At 37.4% G+C, this 16,935-nt stretch overlaps 1 protein-coding gene across 1 annotated transcript in view; it reads left to right on the top strand.

Annotated features, from left to right (window-relative positions):
- Positions 1-16,935, top strand: part of Megf8 (multiple EGF like domains 8) — a 461,373-nt gene that overhangs the window by 110,283 nt on the left and 334,155 nt on the right. Inside the window, exons 11-12 of the mRNA XM_067145403.2 lie at positions 11,446-11,618; positions 11,839-12,051. Of these exons, the coding sequence (XP_067001504.2) occupies positions 11,446-11,618; positions 11,839-12,051 (386 nt within the window). The remainder of the gene's footprint in view (positions 1-11,445; positions 11,619-11,838; positions 12,052-16,935) is intronic.

Genomic DNA, 16,935 nt, shown 5'->3' with positions numbered 1-16,935 from the left:
AGCCGTTGAATTTTGCAATTGTCCTATCGATAAATACACAAACTAAAGTTATATAGAATTAAATTTCCTATCATTTATGTCATACATTGTTTCCGTACTGGCTTTGATAACACAGATATTCATGAATTTGTATTTTTGTTGCCAAGTCCATGTCAACGCCGAGCCACGCGAAAATTGGTTAACAGAATTTAATGAAAGTCGGCAAATAAGACACTACAGTCTAAGTTATAAACAATTTTATTCGCTCTGTATAAAATTGTAGATTAGGGGAAGGCGCCTAAAATTACATTTTTAAATACCTACTGTATGTTATTGGTCCTATCGAAAAGTACTACAGAACAAAAGTTATAGAGAATACAATTTCTGACCATTTATGTTTTATTCAATTTTACCATACCGACTATGATAAGAGTGGTATTTCAGAGTCTGAAGAAGAGCCTCCGTGGCTCAGGCGGCAGTGCGCCGGTCTCTCACCGCTGGGTTCCGTGGTTCAAATCCCGGTCACTCCATGTGAGATTTGTGCTGGACAAAGCGGAGGCGGGGCAGGTTTTTCTCCAGGTACTCCGGTTTTCCCTGTCATCTTTCATTCCAGCAACACTCTCCAGTATCATTTCATTTCATTAATCATTCATTAATCATTGCACCAGAGGAGTGCGACAGGCTTTGGCAACCGGCACAATTCATATCCTCGCCGCTAGAACGGGGCTTCATTCATTCCATCCCTGACCCGGTCAAATGACTGGAAACAGGTTGTGGATTTTCATTTCAGAGTCTGAAGAAAACTAAATGTAAGGCCCACAATATTGAAAGCGCATAACATTGATCAACAATAACATAACATTGACCATTGTTTGTGATGATGTTCTTTGTCTCTTATGCTGCCGCTCAACTCCGATAGATGGGATTACTGCTGCGTACCGAGTATAACAGTGCACCATCCTGAGGGGTGGTTTCATCCTTGCACCATATTGGGCGACCGTTTCTAATATGTGCGTCCCATTGGGTGACCTAACAATTGCTCCGGCTATCTTCCCCTCAATCATCCATCACTCTAACAGACCATTAAATGGATGAATGCATAATAAAATTGATGCTAAGTGTCGTTGGCTAAGTTCGGTTTAAATCCTCATCGTATAAACAGTTATCGCATCATAGAATTTTAGCGATGTCGTAACCTTCAATTTTCCTATCAGAATATTTTATATGGTAATCCTTGCATTGCCACGCGACACCTCTCAGGGATAATTAAATTGCATCTACGAACCATACTATTTTAACGTGAGGTCAACTGAGGCACCACATTTCCACTTCAGTAAATTATTATCGATACCATTCATCATCCTCGATCAATATTTGGTTTTTCAAGTCCAATCATCCAAACATAAGTGAAGAAAATAAAAAAAATATTTTTTTTTATGGATTAATTCAAAATTACCTAAATCCTAATAATATTAGTCTATCTCCTAAAATAATAACATCTAAATTAAAAAAATCTATATTTTATTTCTTGATTCCGGAATCACAAAAGAAAATCTACTATTAATTATCATCATCAATTATCTTCTTCTCTAATAAAGAAATTTTTAGGTTGAAAATAAATCTAAGTCCCTAATCTCAATTAAACTTCATAACATAATTGTATAGTTTGAGTTCATTAGTTCTTGTTTCTTTTATTAAAAAAAAATAAAAATGCTTATTTTCATCATTATCACTTCAACATTCTGTCACAATTCACTTAATTCGGTGTTATAACGTTAGCAATCACAAGTAAGTTCCAAATATTTCGGCCCAAAAATGGCTATTTCAAATATATATTGTTCTTAAAATGAAAAATATTGGTCTCCTCGACCATATCATTTGATTAAAATATTCAAATAACACCTTAAATAAATGTAGGTATCGTTCAAAGTCTAATTATAATCGTAGTTCAAATAGAAATTGTACCTAACATGTTTTATGGTTTAGCAATAATTAATCAGGTATCAGTATTTCCGTAGGAATGCATTTGGTAACCTATTTTATTTAGTTGCGGTAGAGATTTTAAACTATGGGATTGTTCTATGAATTAAATTCATTCTTGACAACAAACATCCAATAATATTTAGTACAACGTTGATATATACTATCTATGATGACAACAAGTTTCCCTTCATTTATTTCCTACTTGGATATTTCCTTCGAAGACAGTGTATGGTTACCCAAATATACGAAATATGCGATGTATTTCAATGTACTCGTGTACCACTAACCCAATATACCTCTCATTACCAATTTATTATTTTGCCGCAAATGGCAATCATCACCATCGGCCCATAATACGTCGTATTTACCGCCAAAACTATCCATAAATATATCTCTCATTCCATCTACCAATATTTATTACCATAAAGTATCATAATTCAATCTCCTAAACATATCACGGCGAATAATTATTCTCAATTCCACTTTGACATGCCACTCAAATCATAACTTCTCTATGTAAACATTAATCATCACCAACATGACAGCAAATCATTTCAACATCATATTACTTTACTACAATGGTACTCTTTTGGGTTAGAATTCATATATTATACGCGTAAACACGCTAGCCTGAAAATGAAATGCATATATAAATCAAATAAGTTAATATGTACTCACATTACATTGCGTCGTATCCGCAAACACATATAGGTTATCCGTAAATCAACTATCTTCTTCAAGAATATAAAATTAGGGTTACGTCACTTTAAATATGATGTTTTTGTCCCATAACGGTTAGAAATTACATTCCACATCACTCCTTGCTTAGTTTCAAGCATTCCTATATTATGGCATAGATTGTGAAATCTATTCCCCTATTAATAATAATAATTCAACATGGACAATCTCATTGCGAAGATGGTAACGACTGTGATTTTATCACGAAGAACTACGTAAAAACAACGTACCAAATATTCACTTTAACTACCACTACAAAATTTACTGCATACTAATTTCAAGAAAATACAATAACTCTTTGGAACTTATCTTGCGATTACTGACGTTAGATGACTGGCTCTGGCTTCGGTGTTGTCATCTTAGGATTGCTTTGTACGGCTCCATCCTTTGCTACGTCACCATTTGGTTGTAGTTTGGGACTCGGGATAGTAGAAGCAGCTGGGCGGCTTCCGTCAGACAGCCGGCTCCATCTCCGATTTAGCCTCTCATCATGTTGTTGCAGTCAATCATAAAAGAAAGAAACATTTCCAAATTGGGAGTTAATTTCATATCCATACTCTCAGGAATAAATATCAAGTTTGTATCTAAGATCAAGTTTTTTTGGACAGTATTCAAGGTTAATTCTTAGTAGCAATTTAACAGTTAAAATATTTCAAGTTATCTCTGTAAACATTTTCTTTTGTTCGGCTAATCAACCTATACTGCGTAATATTCAACTTGGTTGCTTGTACGGTCTTGAGTATATACTCCGACTACTGTTCGGGTATTTCCTAAATCGCTCTTCACGATATTCCTTCGTATATATTTGTTTTCCAAATATTCTCTTGCTTCGCAGGTTCTCCAGCCGGTAACTACTACAATATCTTCCTCTTATTTACACGAAGATTGGCTTTACTTCTCGTGGATAAATTTACTTCGATTTTCGTAACAGATTTTTTTCTTTATTGTTCAGCTACTTTCTTCTTGTTTTTAACAATTTTGAAAACCTTCTATTATTTTATCACGGCCGCATGGATCCTTGATAACTTTCCGTCTCAGTCCGTGATCTAGGCATCTTTAATTCATCAAATAAATATCTTTGCCGTTACGTGCATGGCCTTCTTGAATATATACGTTCGTAAAATGTATACAATTCGAAATCACGGCCTATTTTGCTTAATATATGCATTCTTTTCTGACGTATGGCCCAATTACGTAATCTTCGCGATCTCATTACCGTGCATGGCAAACTTATAATTTCGTATGACGACCATTACTCCGATATCAGGACGATGAAAACGGTACAACAGCCTGACTGAGTATTGGCTGGAAATAGCTGGGGAGTTAGAAAACTCTTCTTTAGCATGTCATTCCTCTGGTTCATACATTTTTTGATACCGTACTGCTGGTATTGGTGTTCTGTGCTGCTGGTACGTAACTCACTGGTTCATCATAGTATTCCAGCTATTCGATCTCTACTCTGACAGGCTGTTTTGAATGAGCAATGTGCACTCTTAAGGCAGAGGCTCACTTAGTAGTAGTAGTAGTATGACCTGGTCTAGAATTACCATTTAGGCATATTCCAAATTATAGCACCACAATTCACTAAATAACTCAAAATTCAACCCTGAAAAGAGCTGTTTCTTAAAAAGAGCTTCTTCCTCTTTACTTTTGTTAAATTCTATATTCATTTTACTCAAGATTAGCAGTGGCTCTGGTTTGGAGGAAAAAGTTGCCTCCAAGTCAGATAGATTTTTCCGCCGCTAGTGTAGTGAATTGAGATTTTCCGACTCATCGGATACTCATAGGAAACAGATTAGTAAAAGGGCATAGTTTTTGCCTTGGGACTCTCCACTATTCGACCCCCCCCCCCCCCTTTCCAAAAAAAAAAAAAAGACTAAGAGTGTTCACAGATCACGGCTGTCTGCAGCCTGGTCATTCCAGCTCTGGAACTTTGGACTGTTTGATCGGCAGTGTAGTACTGTTCATTAAAAGTGAGAAAATGTGTGGTTTTTCGTTTGATCGAGTGTTTCATGTGAAATCATAGATTTTACTCGCGCCATTCCTACTGACATCATTGTAATGATCTATGTTCATTTCAGTTGGGCATACAGCGAATGGTGACTGGCAAATTCTGCTGTCATAAACAGTGTTGAACCTGGATGGCGCGAAATGAATACAGCCATTGTCCAATGTCTGAATCGTGATTGTCTTTGTAAGACCCGTACTCGCGTGATCATCTGCCCCAAGTGAAGGAATGAATGGGCCTACCATTACAATGAAAATTCCCTAAAGCAATCTTCATATGAGAAAAGACGTTTGGTGATTTTGTCGCGTTTCCAGGGTAACGTTAAGAGCTATGCAATTTAATACAGTCTTGTTCACAACGTGTACTCTACCTAACCTACAATTCAAATACAATGTAGAATGTGTATAGGAAAAAATTTAATATTTATTTAATATTAAATGTTTTCCTATATACATTTTATGACACTTTCAATACGGACGAAAAATGAATTTCATCACTTACAATGTAGAATTCCGTAGCGAAGCACGGATACATCAGCTAGTACCAAATAAAGTCCGTACATAACTACGTAAATAATAATAACAGTAATAATAATAGACCTGAACAACTTTATAGCCACACCTCACAAATAATAATAATAATAATAATAATAATAATAATAACAACAACTACACCTACTAACCGAGCTTGATATTTTCACCATTTACCTATGGGTTTAGAGAATTGTTTCCAAGATATACTAGTCCATTACACTTGCATCAACATGACATGATTACATTTACAGATCAATAGCTAAAGTAGTTCTGAGGTACCAGGTATGGACCCATGCTGAAAAACCCATATTAGTACACGGTGTAGGCTTCATGGACGACAATGCAGATGCTGACTCTGGCATGCAGCCGATCATACAGGGGGCGAATACTATCTTCGGATACGTTATTCCATGCCTACGCGATTGTTCACGGAGTTCTGTAAAAGTTGTGGGTTGATAAGTCACACGTATCGCTTGTCATCCCACCATGTCCTATTCGTGCTCAATTGGATACAAGTTCGGGGATCATGCTGGCCAGGGAAGTTCCTGCACATCTTGCAGAATGCATTGAGTTTCACGGTCAGTGTGTGGGCAAGCATTATCCTGTTAGAACAGCACATCACCTTCCTCCTGCAAGAACGGCAAAAGAACGGGTCTAACATTATTCTGAACGTCCCGAGCGCTGGTCAGCATTCCGTACACAAACACCAAAGGTGAACGAGAGTTGTAGCTTATCGCACCCCAGACCATAAGGCCCGGGGTGGGGCCGGTGCATCTTGGACGAATGCACTCTACGAGACAGCATTCACCCGACACCATTCGATGCTGTGGCGTAAGTGGTCGACGGACTAGAAGTGTGTGTGCCCATAGTCCCACTGGTTCGTAACAGTTCGTGTTGATGCACTCCTGGGCTCACATTCACTCTTATCTGTGTTGTAGTAGCTGTATGATCTGCCACTGCTGCCCGTACAGTATGACAATCTTGGTCAGCGTCTTTGCTGCGTGGACATTCTAAACCTTGTCTACAAGTGTGAGAATCTTCACGTGTCCACTGTGGCTAATATCGGTGCACAAATGATGGCAGTTCTCCGAAAGGACCATCCCGCCAGTTGGAAGGCTCAGTTGGCTGTAGGAAGCACGAGAGTGTCTCCTTGGCATGGTGCCTGCTTGTTTTACATGTTTGCACACACTGAGCCTTACGACCATGAGCATTCCCTTTTAAAAGATAGACACAGATGGCGCTGTGGTAGGTATGCCATTACTCTATCTGCTGGCGGATGATGTTGAAACCATTATCAGTACATCTACTATCTCCCAGGTGGCATATGCCGTCGGTCCATCGACCTAGATGTTAGGCCCTTAAAACAACAAGCATCATCATCATATGCCATCATTGGATCAATATCGACATTGCCTTTCCAGGTGTTCTAATTTTTTTTCTGGCAGTGTAGATTTTGTGCCTGAACGATCATGGCCACCAGGTGAGCATGGCATTAACGTCATTGTTTGGAGTAAGATTTGTTTCTTGTTATAACTGCATTTAATTTAATATCATATACCAGCTTCAATGCAGACTGTCCAGGTTTGTTTTTGTATTTTTGTTGGGTTAAATGGTAACACTTGTAGCCACATTAATATCTGGTCACTGCAATACCTGCAAAACCCATACCATGGATCTTCCTGTTCCTTTTTACACCTGACTCCATAATCCACTCGTATTTACTTCGTAAATCACTGCTCTTCATCTTTCTTGTTTGTATATTTTGCTCCTGTTATCTTTCTTATCTAGGCCTAAGCATTTATAAACATAGTTATGTTTAACTAGAGTACTTCATAAAAGATTTCCGTCAAATTCTATTCTGCCATTTAAGTCAAAAGGAAAGAAAGTCTTGTGTATGATGATGCTGTCAACGAAAAGGCTGTAGAGGCAATGAATTTGTTACTTAAGATTGAGTGAGAAGAAATTTGCTACTTTATCAAGGGTACGTAAGCAGACCTGGCCAACAGCTGGAAACTGCAGTTGTTGATGATGATGATGATGATGATGATGATGATGATGATGATGATGATGATGATCAAGGGTACGTATGGTTGGGTGACCCCATAGTAAAGATAGAACTATCTGATGTGAATGAACTGGTGTTTAACCACAATATTCATAGTCTACGGATACGCAGTTAGGTGGAGATTGCCTGTTGATGACTTTATCATTGGAAAGAAAAAGAACTAGAGATCCAAGTAATTGGGAAAAACACAGGAAGAAGTTGTACAGGTAAGAGCTCCGGTACTATTCATGTGTAAGAGTCAGATAAATACAAAATTGGAAGTACTTGGTATTGTAAGCTCTAATCATCAAAAAGGATCATCATAAAAAAGAATAGGTGCAGTAATACCCTAGTGAAAGTAGAAACATTCTACAGGACTGATTGTGGTGTAATCAAAGGATTTTTTAAGGAAATGTGGCCACAAGCATCGCCTCACAAAAACCCTTCAATTGGAACACTTGCCAAAGTAGAGAATGCAGACCTTCTGAGGAAATATTATGGTGACAATTGGATGAATGAAGAGAGACTCTCATTTTACTGTGATTTAATGAAAAGTCAAGAGATACTGAGGACTGGAAAACATTTGGAGGTACCTCTGACTGACAATGTTTTATCTGAAGAATGTTCAAGATGATAGTGATTTGCAAATATAAACTATTCTCACTCTTGTCTTCATCCAATTTCCAATATTTTGTCAAGACATTTCTCTGTTGTTCCAGATTATTGCTGATAAAATTACAAAGTAATAAATATTTCTCTTCCAGTTAAATTTCCTTGAGATGGCTTTTCTTGTAATAAAAAAAAAAAACTTTAGTATTAAATATGCTTTTTAATAATAATTACTTATATTTTATTATTGTTCCATATGTGACCATATCCAGAGTTGATTGTTCCAAAACTTCCCTAAGACAAAGGAGTGTTCCTAAAGGGACCATACCCATTTTTAAAATCAATGTTATAAAAAGTGCTGGAAATCAGTTATTTTAATTTTATCCATCACATTTTGACAGGGACAAACTTTCCACATATGTCCAATTTTCTTTTAAATTATATTCAAGATTAGAAACGGTTTTTCTCAAATATCCAAAAAGTCTATAATACGGAGAAGATCCCATTTGGAACTATACGACTCGTATTTGAACCATGCACTGAGGATCTTGGAGAGAAATATGACATTACAAAACGGGAAGTCATTGGGCTTGTGATTGACGCTAGAGGGACAATTCCTAATGAGATACTGAACTTCCTAAGAATAAACAAAATCCCTGACACCATTATCCAAACCATAGCAGTCTCTCTACTGAAAAATTCATTGGGGATTGTTAGGCACCGTTTTTACTCCCTGACCTGAAATGGCATGTAACTATTTTTTCCCCCCCCAATAAAATCCAAAAGAGAAAATGTACCACTCTCAGCTTTGTTATAATGTTATACTGGTCAATAGCCTTACTGGTAATAACACGGCATCTCATGTTAAGAATACCTCTCTAATAATAATTTAAGAGGCTACAATGTGTCCCCAGGTTTTTTTTACAAATTTTGCCTAAAAATTTTCCACATAATAGCCTTACTACCTATTTTGGGATTTAAAAATTGGCGTAGAAAGTGCGGGCAATATGCGAATAAATTCTGTATGTATACATCATAAACGAAGACTTCTTACTTTGGATGTTATAGTAATACAATTTCTAACCTGGTCAACGCATAATAAGAAATGTCTGTCAACTCTCCGGGAAGCCACTTAGTTGTATGAAACCCTGTTCCAAATTAAAAATGAAAGAACTAATCAGCCCCTCAGAATTGAAAGAAGAATCACCAGAATTTGCATAAATAAAATATACCAGGTCAATATTATTATTATTATTATTATTATTATTATTATTATTATTATTATTATTATTATTATTGTTATTATAGTTTTGAAGGTAGCAAAGAAGTAACAGCGTTTGTGTTAGATCATCCCTGGAGTCTCGGATACCTCCATTTATGTTAGTGCAGGCTCTCCAGAATCCGAAGTCCTGCATGCTTTGCTCAAGGTGAAGGTGGATTGGTTACCACCTGGGGTAGTAGTTTCTGCTGAACTTTCTTCCATGCCTTGGACAGTTGAAAAACTTTAGATTGGGGTCAGTGATATTTTGCACTGACCAAAATACTACCAAGGTTGTGAGCTTTGGAGGGCCTCACAATGTTTTCTGGCTAAGAGCAGGCATTTCCTCCTACTCGAAATAGGTATGATTTTCCCGCCAATACTCAGGTGGCTGATTTGCAGTGGTTAGCCACTGGGCAATGAGGTTTTCAAGAAAGGCCAAAGTTGAAGATGGGAAAGACATCAATGTAGGAAAGAAAAGAGCAACACCGGCAACGTATGAAGGAGCACTGGGCAAAGATCAAAGCCCAGAGAAGACAGCTGAAATAATGTGGTCCTTAGTAGGTCAATAACGAACGAAGAAAGAAGAATATAGTTTATGCATTAATCTTGGAACTAGAAGATTTTGTATTTGAATTCTAAGAAAGTCTTATTTTCAGCTTATTATTGAGAAACATCTGCCTGAAGAAACTTGCCTCTTATGTTTTAGGAACATCTTTAAGAAAGGGAGTAGAAGGAAAAGTGAAAATACATAGGCATTAACCTCCTATCACATGGCCTCAAAATCATAGAGACGATCATTGAAGCCAAAGTAAGGGATATACTAGAACCTATCTTAGAAGAGGAACAACATGGCCTTAGGGCTGAAAGGAGCACAACAGATCTGATATTTGCTTTTAGGATGTTGGCAGAGAAACACTGGGAAAGAGGAAAAGACCTAATTATTGTGTTTATGGACCTTGAAAAGGCATATGATAATGTCCCTAGATCATCTATTTGGGAAAGTCTTAGAAAACTTGGTGTTCCGGAGTACCTTATTAAGAAGATCCAAATGCTGTATACTAATTGCAAAAGCTGTGTCAGTATTGGAGATGGTCACTCTGAATGGTTCAATACAACCAAAGGAGTACAACAGGGAAGTGCCTTATCACCTCTTCTATTCATAGCAGTTATGGATACAATTTTAAAGGAACTAAAAGGAAAAGGTAATAAAGATTGTCATGCTCTGGTGTTTGCAGAGGCAATATGGGATGAAACAGAGGAGGGAGTGCAAAATAATCTGAATGCATGGTGTAAGAAGTTTGATGATTATGGAATGAAATTGAACCCATCAAAAACAGTAGCACTGAAAATCAGCAGACATAATACAGAATGCAACATAAAACTACAGGACCACCAAGTTGAAGTAGTACACAAATTCAGATATTTAGGAAACTTAATGGCTAGGAATAATAGAGCTTAGGTAGAAATAACAGAGTAATCAAATGCTCTACCTTTGACACATATGGGATGAGAAGGTCTCACAAAGAACAAAAATGATCCTGTACAATTGATATTTCATTCCCATCCTAATATATTTTCTGGAAACCTGCACACCAATATCAAAGGTTGGTAGTAGGATTCAGGCCTGTGAAATGAAATTTCTTAGAACTGCCCTCCAAAAGACACGACTTGATCATGTGAAAAATGATGAGATCCGATCGAACCTAGACTTAAATCGTTTGGGCATGTTACATGAATGAATACCACAAGGTTATCATGTGTTTATTTGGGAAAGAGAATAACAGGTAGAAGACCAGCTGGAAGACCAACAAGAAGATGGATGGACCAACTGAGGGAAGATGTGGAGAGAAGAGGATGGAATTGGGAATCTTTCATGGACAATAAAATCTTTTTGAATAGGCAACTTTTGGAAGGCGCTCATTTTCAAACACCCTACCCGGCTCACTGGAAGAGCAAACCGATGATGATCTAAAGAAGCGTCTAAGTTCATCTCTTAACATTCCTGAAACAATACTTAGCTACATACATTAGTGCATTAACACACCTTACATCTCAGTATCAGCTGCTTTTCGGTATTTTTCTGTGAATGAGTTAAGTGCTGTGTTCCTTAAAAAAAAAAAAATCATTGAAAATCATTCACAAAATTAATTAATTAAATTATTCTTCATAAATATAGTGTGTTTGCTGTGCTTTTTAACATTTTGTTAGTTTATACTGTATATGGCCATTTTTAGACAATTTTGAGCCAGTTGATATTGTAACAGAATTTTTATTTTCATGATTTCTATAGATAATTTTGGAGTTTGTGGATTGCGTGAAGATACTCCATCTCAGGTGCCTGGATGGTGGGGCCCAAAGGGTACAGAAGTTGTAAAAGTGGAGGAGTGCCGCATCTTGGACCGTCGACCTGGTTTAACATTCATTAAATACCGTCATCCAGCCAATTGGTCCCAACCAGATTCAGTATGTCCATTATTTGTTTTAGAATTTTATATGTAACATCATTTTAGTATAAAAACTGCTGAATGCAACTAATTTTTTTATGAATGTAAAGTGTGTGCAATCTTAATTTCTTTTTTATTTTTCTTTGTTTGTTGTGGTTGTATATTATTCATGAAATCAGGCTGTTAGCCTATATATAGATATGTATTTATTTATTTCCCTGAAATTCTGTCATTTCTAGGTGGCTATCATCAATGCAACTACAGTAGACTTCAACATCCCTAGTTTGACAACTCGCACAGAACAGTCTTTGGGTGGAGAGATTATTGCTCGACTATTGGGATTTTTGCGTCCTCCAGAAACTTGGCAAGAGACCCATGAAACTCTACGGATGTGTGCTAGTTACTCTTCAGCAACTCTCAGCCTTTCTCGTGGAGAGAGTCAATCAGAGCTTGTAAGTTATGTGTGTGTTTTCTTTTGCTATAGCTTAATTATTTTTGCGGCTATTGTCATGCTGAAATATCACACAAAACCTTTTTTTTAATTCCCTGATTTACATTTTTTCATCATTCTTATTTTGTAATGTAATTTTTTTTCACTATTGTTTATGTTCACACGTTTTCATATTTCTTGCAGTTTACAGAACAAATACTTGGGGAGTATGTGTGTAAAATGGTATCAGCTTACGCTTAACCATTGATTTCTTCCTCCCTTCCAAAATGTCTCTGAACATCTTGTATAGTGATACTGATCAATGAAATAACTCAATAGTTGTTGCCATTGTTCCTGTTTCCTTGCTTGTACTGTAGATAGGTGCAATTACTGCTTTTGTCCAATCAGGAAGGTATTTTACCAGTATTAAAAGTTAATCCTCTTATTCTGTGAAGCCATTTCTTTCCTGACTTCCCACTATATTTCATCATCTCAGGTCTAATTTCTTCTATACTCTGAGTCAACTCAAGTCCTAAGTGGTCTCTTTAATGTTACAAATGTTTTCAAAGCCTCTTGCATTACCTGCTAGGTTCAGGATGAGAACCATGCTGAAGGGGATAGAGGTGAAGTACTCACACACGAAAGGATAATTTCCTCAGTTCTTCAGTTGACTACCAGTATAACAACAACAACAAAGGGATCGCTTAGGATTTGAGTTGACAGACTATATTCCTTCTGTTTTATGACTCTAGTTTATTTACCATCCTTTCCTCTTCTTTGAGCATAATATCCCTGCTATCATTGTTCTCCCCATAAACTCAGTTGTTCACTTCTTCATGAAAGTGTTATATGTGTTACAGTTATCCTTTAATGTGTTTTTTTGTGTGTTGATAATTGTATACTTCTTGTCATGTTTTTCAGTTGGCTGATGATAACATAAATGTGTGTCGAAACAGATCCCAAACCTAATTAAACATGTTTTTGTGACATAATTTTGTCCAATGGTTTATTATTGTATTGAACAGGTGGAACCTCTCTCTTTTTAACATTGTGATTCTCAGTTCTATACGGTCAATTATGAAGTTTTTAACTTTAAATAATAATCCCACACTAGCTCAGAAGTCCAGTAAATATTTCTCATTCCTATTTGCTTCCATATTTTACCCACATTTACCTGTCACCATCTCATATTCTTCAGTTCTGCTTCCAGTTCTCTCATTGAAATCACCAGTTAGCACTATCCTGTCCTTGCTGTTGACCCTGACAATGATACGAGTATCACTTAGTGGTTCATAAAACTTGTTAACTTCATCCTTGTCTATTCTCACACATGGTGAATGGACTGGGATGGATCTTATCACTATTCCTCCAACTGCTAAATCTATCCACATCATTTGTTCACTTATCTGCCTAACAGAAAGTAAGTTGCATGCTATCAGTTTCCTAATCATCAATTCCATCCCATACTCTGCCCTTCCTCTTTGACAGCCAAGAACACCTTACAATTTCCTATCTCTATAGATTGAGTTGGAAGTACAGAAAGCAGGATTTTAAAATCAGAAAATCTGTGTTTTCAATTCAATTTTTTTCAAAATCTAGCTGTCAACATACATTTCAGAAAAAAGACTGATGATTTCTGTAGACAAGCGATGGTCCCTATCAGACACAAAATTATTGTAACATGATGAGAAAAAGCGTTCACAATCTGCATTTGCATATGGAATCCATATTATCATATTTATCATGGATTTTGCTATCCCTGCAACACAAAAATAATATCCACTTCATCACAACTAAGCTTGTTTTTCACTACTCTCTGCATTTCATTGAAGCCTGTTGTCACCACAGTGTCACTTAGATTTGAACAGAACTGCAGATGTTTTACAGTTCTTGCAAGATCTCCATCAAAATTTATGTGTGCAATTTCTGCAGGATCAAACATACTTGCAGCTTTGTAGAATTTACCACTTCTTAAAGTTAGTAGTTTTGTCAAACTATGTGATGCAACTTAGTTAGTTTTGTCAAACTATGTGATGCAGCATTGGTCGTCTGATTTTGTAGCACTGTGAGAAGCTTGCAGTAATTCCTTTGCTTTGTCACTACGAAACCCAGATGCAGCAACCTTGATTGTTTGTTCTATCTGTCTTAGGTGACCCTCCATAAATGGGATAGCACGATAGGACTGGCCATCTTGAAAATTAATTAGGTCAACAAAACTACTACCCAATTCTCTTACTAAAAAATGCTCTACTTCAGTAGAAATTAATTAATTTTTCTTAATATTCTGAAGGGGCTGCCTTCCTGAGGCAGTAAAGGTGTGCTCGGTTCGCCCGGAAGGACGTGGGTTCGAATCTCCGTCAGGAAGTTGTCAAATTTAAGAAACGAGATTTCCACTTCCGGAGGTGCATATGGCCCTGAGGTTTACTCAGCCTACACCAAAAATGAGTACCAGGTTAATTCCTGGGGGGCAAAGGCGGCTGGGCGTAGAGCTAACCACTCTACCCCATCACGTGCCGAGGTTTACAATGGTGGAAGTCTTTACCTTCCACTCCTCCAAGGGCCTTCACGGCCTGAACGGAGGTGACTTTGCTTTTGCTTTTAATATTCTGAAGAAAATCAACTCCAACATTTTGCCCACCAAATTCCTCACTTTTCAGGAATGTTGTCTCATCTCTTATGTGCTTTGCAAGATATACCACTGATTTTTTCCTGAGAACAGGCATGTAAAATAGTGGTATACACTGTCCTGGGTATTTACTTCCAGAAACTTCCTGAAGAGATGCTTTTGTTTATTCTTCATTTTCCATTTCCAGTCTTCTGGATTGGGTTGTGAATCAAGGACCTCCACAGTTTTCTATCTCTCCACCACTCCCTTCCTTCCTCCAATATTTCTTCTATTTTTACTTCTCTCTTTTCTATACTCTCCTTCACTGTATCCATCCACCTCTTTCTGGGCCTTATCCATTATTTTCCTCCTATTATTTTCTCCATTAATATTCACTCTCGAACTCTATCCTTTTCCATTCTCATCATGTGTCTATACCATTTCAGTTTACTGGTCTCTATCTTGTCTTGTAGTTGAGAGAGTCCAATTCTCTCTCTTATTTCTATGTTTCTGATTATATTCATTCGTGTGTTCCCAATCATTCCTGTGAGGAATTTCATCTTGACTGCTTGGATTCTGCTTTCATCACATTTTGTTGTTGACCATGTGCCCGACTCATATGTCAAAATTGGTGTGTAATACATTCAGTACAGAATTTTCTTTTATTCCTCTGTGATGTCCTGGTTCCACACTATACCTCTCACACATTGATACAACCCATTGGACTGGGCAAGTTGGCCATGCGGTTAGGGGCGTGCAGCTGTGAGCTTGCATCTGGGAGATAGTGGGTTCGAATCCCACCGCCGGCAGCTCTGAAGATGGTTTTCCGTGGTTTCCCATTTTCACCCCAGGAAAATGCTGGTGCTGTACCTTAATTAAGGGCACGGTCGCTTCCTTCCCACTTCTAGCCCTTTCCTATCCCGTTCCTATCTCATTATCGCCATCATCGTCGGTGCAACGTAAAGCAAATTCCAAATTAAAAAAAATCTAAAACCCATTGGCTTGTTGGATTCTCTTTCCAATTTCTTCATTTGTTTTCCCATCTTCTGAGAGTATACTCCCCAAATATTTGAAGCTTTTCACAACTTCCAATTGTCTTCCCTTTCAGTATTCCCTCTTCCTTCTCTATTACTTCTTGTCATCACTACTGTCTTACTCTTCTCCACACTTATTTTCATTCCATATCCCTCTATCTCTCGATTCCTTACTGTAACTTTTTCTTGTACGTCCATTTCATATTCTCCCCATATTACTATGTTGTCTGCAGAGAGTAAGGCCTTTTTCTCTTTGCTTTCTATTTTTTGTTGTACACTCTGTGGATTTTATTCATAACTGTGATCAAGAGAAGAGGGGATAATACACTTCGTTGTCAAAGTCCTGTTTCTACATTGAACTACAGTAAAACCTCGTTAATTCGAAGTCGTTGGGACTCAAAAATCGGACTTCGAATTACGTGATTTCGAATTAACCGCCGATTCGCATTTCAGAAGTACCAACCCTTGCCGCGTTACAAAATATTCTAATGCCCGTTACTGCACGAGTTAACCTTGATTCACAGTTAAACCTTTCAAATGCCGTAGGGAAAAATTCCTAAATGTATCTAACAGGGTGCATTTATTGAAATAATGCTCTTGGATAACGCCGTATACTGTCAAACGTAACCTCACACCCGGGAAAAATAAAACACGATTCAAAGACAAGGAGTACGGTAATCTACTGTATATATGCACGACACAATTTATGCAAATAGGTTATAACCTACTTGATTTAAGTGCAGTATAAAGCACTTGCACATGGGAGCCAAAAAGGCTGTCCAAATTGGAAACACATTACACCAACAAAACAAACTTTAAAAACTCTGACATATATTGGAAACACATGGCACCAACAAAACAAACATTAAAAACCCAGACATACATTTTAAACAAATATAAAGAATAATAGATAACTATGTACAGTACCTGAATAGTTAACAAATGTATAATGATCCAGTAGGGCTTTTTTGTCACACATTAGGTTTATTGCCTTTTAAAGAAAGAGTGTATGAGAGGTTGCTTCATCTTTTAAAAAAAATATAAACACTAGCTACAAACTGCTCCATATGGGCCATAGCCTTAATTGTAGCGTCGTCAGCATCACTAGCACTTATCACTGAATCCAACACGGCGAGAGCGGCAAGTACATCATTCTTTGACGGAATAGTTGCCGCCTGCGCCGTATCTTCGTCGTGTTCAACATCAGCTGTAGCTGCATCTCCCTCTGGCGTCATGTGATCACAGCTGATCATCATGGCGGGATCCC

The sequence above is a fragment of the Anabrus simplex genome, chromosome 4 (genome assembly GCF_040414725.1).
Source record: "Anabrus simplex isolate iqAnaSimp1 chromosome 4, ASM4041472v1, whole genome shotgun sequence".
NCBI lineage: Eukaryota > Metazoa > Arthropoda > Insecta > Orthoptera > Tettigoniidae > Anabrus > Anabrus simplex.
This window is presented reverse-complemented; position numbering and strand designations above follow the sequence as displayed.